This window comes from Centruroides sculpturatus, unplaced genomic scaffold, assembly GCF_000671375.1.
Source record: "Centruroides sculpturatus isolate CEXI.00-Female unplaced genomic scaffold, Cexi_2.0 scaffold2272, whole genome shotgun sequence".
NCBI classification, from domain to species: Eukaryota; Metazoa; Arthropoda; class Arachnida; order Scorpiones; family Buthidae; genus Centruroides; species Centruroides sculpturatus.
Window position 1 is genome coordinate 39483 of NW_019389940.1, and position 11108 is coordinate 50590.

The 11108-nt window shown below is 30.4% G+C and overlaps 1 protein-coding gene across 1 annotated transcript in view; it reads left to right on the plus strand.

Moving 5' to 3' along the window:
* LOC111617384 (pre-mRNA-splicing factor SLU7-like) overlaps nt 1-9725 on the plus strand; it is a 37300-nt gene extending 27575 nt beyond the window's left edge. The window contains 4 exon segments of the mRNA XM_023358682.1: nt 4173-4240; nt 6594-6784; nt 8767-8943; nt 9051-9725. Coding sequence (XP_023214450.1) covers nt 4173-4240; nt 6594-6766 — 241 coding nt within the window. The 3' untranslated portion in view covers nt 6767-6784; nt 8767-8943; nt 9051-9725.
* The last annotated feature ends 1383 nt before the right edge of the window (nt 9726-11108 follow it).

Here is an 11108-nt window from a genome sequence, read left to right on the forward strand (position 1 = left end):
AAAAAAAACCGCAGCTTTCTAGCTACACGGAATCATTTTACAACCCTCTTTGTTGACAAGTTTATGGCTTGACGCAGTTTGTAATAATTATTAAATCCAAAATATTTTAATGCAAATGGCTTCCTTTTAGTCGTAATGACTCTATTCAAACTACAGTATTAATTTTCTTGGTCCAACTTATTAATAATAAATTTGATGTGAAAAATTTTTTTCTATTCTTTGTCTATGAAGAGATATTGTTGTAAATTATTGGTTGTTATAGCTTTTTGTACATTCCTTTTTTAACTCTGGTTAGTTTTTTCTAGTTTGAATGACATTAGGTTGACGAATAAGCGTCTTTTCAGAAAATATTGATTCAAATTCGACTATACCAATCAGAATCTAGAATGTAAACAAATGCTTAAAAATCGTTATTTTCATGGTTTTTCAGCGCTATTTTCACTTATTTTTGTTATTTGACGCTATTTAGACGAATAGGCAAGTTTTCCGAAGCATAAAATTGAAGATTTTCCACCAAAATAGAAACTTCCCGATAACATCGGAAATGACGTTCTAATATCATTTTAAAATATTCGATATCTAAACCAGAAAGTGTTAGATAGAAATAGACTTATTTATAGAACAATCCCCCATTTCTCACCTCAGGGAAAGTCATAAAACAGTTGGGTGCTAATGACTTTGTGAAAGGGAAAAAGTTCTACACTTAGAAACTTCGAAAGAAGGGATTTGACCTGCGCGGGCCACATAAACATTGATAGGGGGCCGTATGTGGCCCGTGGGCCACAGGTTGTGCACCCCTGGGTTATGTGATCTTCATTAATGTTACATGTTTCTGTCTGTTGTTGTATTTGATCAGGAACCTGTTGTTTGATAAGTTTAAGTGTTGTTTGTGGGATAAGGTTGTTGTGTATAATTGTTATTTTTTGATCAACAACCCTTTGTTCGGTGACAGTGAGGTGAGGATATTGTTGTGTGAATCTATGGTGTAGTTGTTGTCTGTATGCTGTCATGTTTGTTTCGAGTCTTCTGATGGTGTAGTAAGTACGGATGATAAACTCGTTCATTTCTGATGTCCATTTCATCCGTTGGCGTGGTTTTCCAGCCTTTGCGGTCTGTGGATGCATTGCCACAGAAACACCAAGGCTAGATTGATTCCTCACATCTGTTGAGGGCATTGCAGTAGCCATGCTTGGGCTGGCGCTGCTTTCACCACAGGTAACCAAGGGAGACTGGAGCCTATTTTTCGAACGTGAGCCTCTGCCTAACCCACGAATGCTGACTTTGTTAACCCAGGCGACATCCAAGCCGGTATCATACTTAGATCTGGTTACTACCATGATAAATATCTCCACAGAATGTGGGTNTTTGAAATTTCAGGATTTCAAAATGGATCTGTTCATTTGATACATGTTAAAAAATGCCAATTTTAAAAATTTTTATTGATAATGCATTTGTTCAAAAAAAACATTTTTATTATTATTCTTATTATTATTTTAATTTTATACATTTATAAAAATATATAAAATAAATTTATTTTATCTAATACTAAAGAATGCATGGAATAAAATTGAAACAATTTTATTGGCTAAATTTGACACAACCCATGTCAATATGCAAATTTTTGAATTAACTGCAGGAACTACATTTTATTTCGTTCAAGAAAATCTTAGTAGGTATTAAGTTCAAGTAACATGTTCAAAATTCTAGGTCCTGTTTCAAACTGTGATAGAAATGAAATTATATGATTTTATAATTTTCATGTCAACAGAAGCAAAATGCCATTGTCAAATATTTTAAAAACCAAAAACATTGATATAGACCAAAATTTTGGAAAGGTGGTCTGAAGAGATAAATGAAAAGAATGAAAGGAAGGTTTAGATGAAGTTTGCAAAGAAGCCAGACATTTCTATCTGCAGGCTGCTTACAAACTAAAACTTACAAAATCAATGGTGTAAGAAATAAAGCAGAAAGACTTCTGATTGACTGATTATAACAAAAAATCAGCTTCAAAATACAAAGACAATCAAGCAATTTGGGCAAAACATAATTATTGTAAAATTTACAAACTATTGATTGTGTCCATCCAGTAGTGGATTAAAACTTACTATGGATGATGAGTCATACTTTCTCTTGGATTCAGATCTTTGTGGGGCCATAAAGTACAGTAGAGCCTTGATTATCCGACCCCCGATTAACCGACACCTCGGTTAACCGACCGTCCTAGTCGGCAAATTTCAAATGTCCGCTAGTGATGTGGCACTAGAATATTTGGCTATGTCTTGGCTACTTTAATATTATTTTTACGTGTTTTAGCTGGCAACACTCATTCGACTATGAAAGGGAGAAAATATTTAAATGAGGCTTAATTTTCTAATTTTTAACGATACAATAGCGATGATTATTATTTTAAAAAATTTTTGTTAGGTTTAACATCGATGAAAATTCAACGCGAAGTAGGTTAATAGCGATATACTAATATACTAATTACATGGGATATAATAATATACTACACTAATGGATTTTTTCATACTTTTTGGTTATCCGACTTTTCAATTATCTGACCAACCCCAGTCCCCAATTGAGTCGGATAATCGAGGCTCTACTGTACTGTTATTCAGCTTATTCCAATTCTGTTCCTGTCAGATTCAGAATTCAAGTGAAAGAAAAATTTCTGTGTAACATAATGAGGTGGTATAACATGGTTAAAGACAGATATATATCAAAATCAGCATTTATACAATGAAGTGTTTGTGGTTTGATTTATTTATATCAATGCATAAAGAAAATTATGATCTCACTCATCAGGCATTATTATCAAGTAGAAAATGTTTTATTATGGTTTGATTTGGCATAAATAAAATGAACGTTTTTTTAAATAAAATGATATTTTATTTAGGGAAACAAAATTAATCACTTTGAATTGTTATTTCAGGTCTAAAGCCCTCTTCATCTCTCTCAATTCTTTAGAAAACTGGTTCTGAGTAAAGTCATGGGAAAAAGTTTTTTAAAGAAGTTAAACTCAAGACCTGTTTTTTCAAAGAATTGTCAAGAGGGGTTTAGACCAAACTGCATACAAAAGCAACAATTCAAAGTGATTAATTTTGCCATATTCTTTTAAACACATCTTGTATGATAGGTCCTGCATTTGTGAAGTTGTGAGATTTAAGAAATACAACAAAAAGCTTTGAACACAACATAATTTTAGTTAACATTGTATTAATTCACTTAAAATTCTTATGACATCATGTGATGTGTATGCCAGGGAAACCAAAACAAAGAGGCTATGTGTTGTGAGTTACATTATACTACAGTCTGCCAAAATCAAAACTGGCCAATTTCAAAAATAGCCAATTTTTTAGTAATTTCGGATTTCTGGAAGTCGGATATTTGGTCCTTTACTATAAAATAAATTAAAAGTTGTCATCAGTTGCAATCAAGATAGAATGTTTACAGATCATTCACTTTTTTCTTCCATTAGTTATAAAAGAGAAAAATCAAATATTGTGTAATATTTGATAATCGGGGTAAATTTGAGTAATAAATATATTAATGTTAATCCTCTGAGGTAAGTGTCTTGATGACAGTAAATGAACGAGCTTAAAAATTACTACAAAAGACAAAATTCTGTTTTAAAATCTGCTTGTAAATATTCTAAAACAGTCTTCATAGACATCTCAAACAGATCAGTCGTGACTTATTTTAGACACTAATGAAATATGGTGTATTGATTTCTATCATCATGCAGAATTTGTTCAAATTTTAAAATTGAAAAATTTGTGGTTATTTTAACAATATTGTGAAAGTATCAGCACAACTTGAAATATGCATAATAATGATAGGCTTTTTTCATTCATACAAATATAATATTGGCTGCTGATAAAAAGAGTAGTAATGAAAGCTTATGTTGTAATAATGGGCTTAATTTAAAAATTGAGCATTTATTTTAAGTATTTAAGATAGCCAATCATTTAGAATTATACTATCACTCTTGGTTAATCTGATAAAACGTTTTTCTTAGTGTTGAAAGATTACATTCTACAAGATATTTTTAATATATAAATATTAATTTTTAAACAAATTATAGTTTTTTTAAATTTAGTCTAAAAATGCAATATTTTAAGGAAAACATGATGATAGTATTTAAAAATAATGTTTAATTGTTTTATTATTAGGTTACAGTATGCTGGAGATAATTTTGTTAGAGTTACCGGAGATACAGAAAAACATTCTCGGACACAGGGTAAATTTTCTCTCTTTTTCTCTTTTAGTTTAGGTGAATTAAAGTTTAATTTTATGCAAAAGTAAGTCATAGTCATTTCTAGTTGTATAAAATACAATCTGAATTGAAAAACAAAGACAGAATTAATTTCATAATTTTTGTTTATTTAATCAATGAGTTACATTACAATTTATTTAATAATACATGACTTATTGAAATATTGTAATTCATAGGAAAATAAAATATGACATTGATAAGGACCTACTTTGTTTTTCTTTTGCTTTAGGTACAGAATAACTATATTCACAAATTATATTCCTATACATCTTTCTGCAAAACACACACCCACTTTTTTACACCCAAGAAAAATTGTTTCTTTTATCTGGATATATGAATACAGTATTTACTGAAAAAAAATATTCTGAGATCTGTATTCAGAAATAATGAGCAAAAAACACTGTTTACTTATATTATTATTTGTAACAAATAAACAAACTTTATGGTAACAACTAGAAACTGCAACAGTAGATATTTAGACAGTACAAACAATCTCTGTGCACAGCAAAACCTTTTAATTACCAACCTTTTTGATTATTTTGAATGACCATCTTCAGGTAAGACACAGAATTGAATGATGCATAAAATGGAATGCTTACAGAGGACTAATGTTCCATTTGACACATTGATTTTGTAACTGTAACAGAGTAATAGTAAAAGGGCATCTTTGGCCAAATGCTGCTCAGTTCTATCCAATGCAGCGAATACTCGTATTTGTTTTTATCTGTCAGATTCATAATGGAGCTTTTCTGGGCTAAACCTCTTAAAGTACTCTGCAGCTCTCCAGGGAAACTGTGGAGTGGGGAAGAAAGCTGGAAAACAATCCAAACTGAGGCCATCAATACACCTTCAGTTTTTGTATCAAAATGTAGAAACCAGACATATTATCATTTCAGACAGACCATCATTTGTGTTTAGAGTAAACCTACTTTAATCTTCAGAACATTTGAAGATTTTACAACTTCAATGAAATTAATTAATGATCTAAGGTGTGTGATTAGCATAAAATTATGGATTGAATCCATAATTTTTTTTACAGTTGACCCCAAATTATCATACTGGTTGGAGTGCATTATGAGTGAAATGTAAGCCTTTCATGGTCTTTTGAAATGAAAAACATCTTAATGCAAACTTTCTGTACAAAAATTACTTTTATTTAAAGGGTTAGTTTTTCTATTTTAGCACACCTTGGGTATGTTATACAGCATATGCTGGACATGTTAAAGTGCATAGATTTTATTCTTTGTTTTCATTAAGTTGGATACATTTTCCTTCTCAGAGAGTACTGAGGTCCAGAATATGTTGTTAGTTTGTATTAATTAGTCTCATAGGCTCATAACATTAAATTAGTTGCTGTAATAGGGTTCATAACGTTATGTATAGTTATTATCTATATTTATTTTATTAGGGTGTGTGTGGGGATGTTACTTACCATAATTTTTTAAGTTATTTTTACCTTGAACACACATATAGGAAAGACTAATGTGTTAGTAAATAACCAAATCTAACTTTTTAGTTTGTCCAAGGTTGCAGAAGAAAGGAAGGCAACTGTAGCTAAATCAGTGATAAAGTGAGGCATGTTAAATGTTAAAAATCAACTGTTTCATGTTACATATAAAAGTTACAAAAATTTCTAAGCCATGAAGTTTAAAATTTAAAATATATAACATTATAAATTGTTTAAATATCACATGGAAAAACAAGTTGATCTTGTTACCAAGTTATACCATGTGATCCCCATCACTTGGTATAACTTTTTCTAACAGTTTGTTTGTTGTATAAATCTGTAATGAAATCCAAAAAATCATTCGTTAAAAACATTAATTTTATTTAATTATCACAAAACAGAATTTTCAATCCTTGAAAAATGATTTTATAATCATTTATCAAGAATAGAGAACAATAAAATAAGATGATTAAGACAGCAAATAAGCCATTTTTTTTCTTTTTCTTCAGGTCACTACCAGTATTTTCTGTCATATTTAGCAATTTCTGAACTAGATAACATGACAAACATTAAATAAATTTAAAATAATAATGGTAAAATTTAATAAAAAGCAATTATCTTTAGATTTAATTAATTTATATTCTGTACAGTCAAATTAAAAAATCTTGTAGATATATACATATGTAGAGTACTATATAATTAATTATTAATGCTATTGCAAGGATCATTTAAATATTTAAATTATTTAAGATTAATACTTAATTTTAAAACATGTATTGACACAAGAATTTCTGACAAGTTTTTAAAGCTTTTTATTAATTACAAGAAAAGCTGTGAAGTTTAATTTATAAACATTTGTAATTTTTCTAGTGTTTGCTTGGCAAGCATACGAAAAAGGCATGGACATCGTGTCCGAACCTACAAAAGTGGAACTATTGTTCAATCAGTTCAAAGAGAAAAGGGAAGAATTGAAACGTAGGATGAAAGAAAAAATTTTAGAGAAGTATGGGGGGCAAGAACATTTTCAAGTCCCTTCAAATTAACTTATGTTTCCACAAATGGTAATTATCTTAATATTATTTTTGTATTTCCACAAAATATATTTTAAGTCTATTGATGATATAAAAAATTATAATTTGCACTGACACAATAATGATAAGCACACAAAAATGTAGATATAATATTCTTCTAATGCAACATTCGCATTTTTCACAGAACTACTAAGCTTTCCCTAAACTTCAAAAATAAAATGTTTGTATGTAATTCTTATAAGCTGAGTAAATGTGAAGAACCGTTGGATTGGTCTAATAATTTGATTTTATTATTACTTCATATTTCAGCAATAGTACTTTAAGGTTTCAAATCTCAACCTTATATCTAACTTTAGATAGATAAAGTTTCAAAATTCGACAAAACAAACTTGTTAACAATGAAAAATTTAAATGTCTACAAAATTTACAATATTTAGTTTATAATTAGCAAATTTTTGTTAAAGTTGAATTAATTAATATTGATATGTTCCAAAATATTTTCTGGTGAGTCAGGGAAAATGGTTTCCTGCATATAGTGCATCTCACAGAATTGCAAGTAGGTCATTTGAACAGTTGCTGTTGAAGAGGATATACTTTTATATGCAAAAGAATAGCTATCTGTCAGCAAACATGCTATAATTAATCAAATGGAAATTTTACAAAGCAGAGTAAGGTGAGTCTTACATGATAACCAGCTGCATTTCTACTTTCCACATAAGTTCATGGATTATCTGTGGAAGACTTCCCATGACAGGTGCAATTTTGTCAATAGATTTTGCATCCATAGTCTTTATTTTTGAGCATAATGATGTTCACAGATAAGATCATTCAACAGAGCTGGTTTCTTCAATTGTTAAAATAGCCATGTTTAGGTGGAACATAATTCCAATACTACATTTGTTCACCACCACCATCATCAAGAGAACTTATTGCAGTGAACTTATAAGCAGGTATTATTAGTGATCACCTCATCAGGACTTATCTCCTGCAACCACATTTGAATGGAAAGATTTAAAGAATGTTTTTCGAAAAGACCATTTCTGAATTATTAAATGACATGCCACGTATTGTATAGCAACAAATGTGAATGCAATATGATAGAATACAAGTATATTTTACTCTCTATGTGCTGGAATTTTTGAATTGCACATATCCCAGGTATAGGATTGAAACAAGCAGTCTGGTTGCATGACCAGTCTACTTCCTTGACTTGATGCATCTTAATTATTTTCTTTGGGATATATTAAATGCTCATTTATGAGATACCAGTAAGTGTGTTTGGTTTGCTGGCTTTCTATTCATACAATAACAATGAGATACCAGTGAATAACCCAGAAATACTTTTAGCCAGAATAATTGCAGCATTCAACATTGTCTGGGGGGATGACTGGCATATTTGAGAGAATGAACCAGGGTTTTGTTTGAGTATGCAATGGCTGAATTGCATGTTGTGATTGCCAATTCAAACACCTTTTGTAAGTTCATGTAATCTTTCTTTACTTATTAAATTTTGTGCAAATTGAGAATATTTCATTGTTTTGTTGCCTATGTTGTTTCTTACATTCAAAGGCTTTTATTGATTTACAATTACAGTAGAGCATTGATTATCTGAATATCGATCAACCAAAACATCGGTTAACCAAAAGTGTTCCAGTTGGCAAATTAAAGTTTCTGCTAATGCTGTGGTGCTGCAATATTTGGCTATATCTTGGGCTACTCCAATATCATTTTTGTTGGTGTTGGTGTGCATGTTTTAGCTGGCAGCACTGGCACAACCATGAGAGGGTACTTAAGGATGTGCCAGGATTTGAACGAATTTCAACATGGGATAGGTTAATATATTTTTTCGCACATAATCGGTTATCCAAAAAATCAGTTATCCAAACAACCCCAGTCCCAAATTGTTTTGGATAATCGATACTCTACTGTACTTTGGAAAACATTGGTTTCTAATTGTAAGTTCTTTTTGTTAAGTTTGTCAATAATCTTTTTAAATCACTCTGTTTTATTAGGAACAAGATTATGTAAAGATGTAAAAAGCAGAAGTTGAAAAAAAAATAACAAGAATTATAAATTATTCTGATGCGAGTATATAAAAGTCATTTTTGTTTTAATGAAAACTTTAAAAAGAGTAATGACTGGACCATTGGATTATGAAAATCCTAAACCAAAGAAAATATATTTTATCGGTAAGAAAATTTATTAACTAATTTATTAAATTTTTTATATTTTATGTAATTAAATATTAGTAATTTTTTAATTAAAAAATCCTCTTGTTTGCTAAACTATTTTACAGAGTTAACTGGCTAACTGAGGCATTGCTATCAACCTACTGCTCTGGGGACCCAGGTTTGAATTTGAATGAGCAACTGCAGGAATTATTTACGGATGGTCTGTCCCTGATATGTCAAGCTTTTTGTGAGCCTGTCTGATTCCACGATGCCTGTCTATTACTTATAGTAAAATAAAGTAGTTGATTGGTGATTATGGTGTCTCCCGATGTGATAATTTCTAGAAAATATAGTTCACTTCATTTTTTTGCTTATAATTTCAGAAACTTTGACAGAACAGGAGAATACCCAATAATTAAATGATTTCTGCTACTCATTAACTCCACATCTGCAATTGATCCTCAAGAATTTCGAGAATGAGGGGCCACGAAGGAATGGTCTTTTGTTTTTTCCTTTCACACTGGACATATGTGGAACCAATGTAAAATTCATCTGTGCTTGTGATCACTAGACAGCGGGTTTTAGGAAAATGTGTTTTAAAAATAATTGTATTTTTCATCTTTATTTTCTAGTTTAAAAGTCCCTAAATTAAAAGGCTAGTTTAAAAAGCCCTTTTCAAGGAGACAAATTTTAAGAGTTAGCCAAATCAATATAAGTAAAAAAATGTATAACAACAAACACCTACAAAATAACAAAATAATTGTAAAGACAGACAAAAAATAAATGCTTTTGATAACATTAATTATTGTTGACTTAGGTATTTATTAATGTAGATTCTATGTATTTGGGAAGTAAGTAGTAGTCTGAGTGCTGAGTTATTAACAATTCATTTAATGTGTTGTCATTATTAATAATAAATATCTAATTTTTTCTTCACTTTTGGAATCTTTTCTTAACGTGTTTATTAACAATGTAAAATATCCTGGAAATATTTTTGCTTTAAGTAATCTTTATAATGGAAACTAAAAATTGTTCATTTTTGTAAACTTATTTCGATTACAGGAGCGCCGTTTATTTTAATTTAAGTATCAATTACATATTACTTTTTCCTTTAATCGGATTGAGTCCCTTACGCCCATAACCCGAGATAACTCGGGCAAGTTACATAGCGTTACGAAAAACGCGGGCGTTTGGGCCCCCAATTTTTTTTTGAATTTTTGGAATGTTTTTTAGGTCCCCAAATTTTTTCAGAATTTTTTGCCCGCGCGAAAAAATTTTATTGCGATTTTAATGAGCCTTTGATAAGGCTCGATTAAGGCTTAATTGCCTTTTAATGTTTTTTTAATGGGAGTTTTTTTATCAAAATTAATTAATCGTTCTAAAGTAGTGCACCGATTTTCCTTCGGTAAAGTTATTTAAAGCTGCTTTCTGATGTCAAAAACGACCTCCGATAGTTTTTAATTTTTTTAATTAATAGATTTTATTATATATAAGTTTAATTAATTAGGGGGGTCGGAAATCGCAATTAAAATCTTAATTTTTTAAAAATATTTAAAAATATACGTGTCGCTCATATTCACCATACTTTAAACCCTTGTCCTCCCGAGACGCGTATGAGAATGTCCCGGGAAATCCAACTTCAGCTGTGTTCAAGGTCATCCAGCTGTGTAAACAATGACTCATCGGTGTTAAATTTCACAGAAAGGCGAGACAAAGGAAAATAAAATTTGAAGCTTTTTCTTCAAAATTAACGCATTTCTTTCGTTTTTTTTCAGTTTTAAGTATTTTTTACGTTTAATTAAATTAATGATTATAAAATCTCAATGTCTTTAAGGGGTTAAAGATGCAAATGTGGTCGCACTCGTTCGTTTACGTGGCTTTCGTTTCGAATATTAATTATTAAGTAGAGGTCGACTGTAAACCCCCTCGCGCGACCCGATTTTGGGGGCTATATCTCGTGAGGAGTTGCCCATACGTGTAGGGCGACCCCTCACGAGATATTACACTTCTGATACCACAGGGGAATGTTTCCCATAGTTTCACAATATACGAGCACTCGTATTACAAGCACTTTTTCCAAATTTTCAATAGAAAAGTTGCAACGTTTGTCACTAAGTTGTCAACGTTTTCAAATAATCAATAATAATAAATGTTTGTTTGATTGCATTTTCAGAAAAAAACTT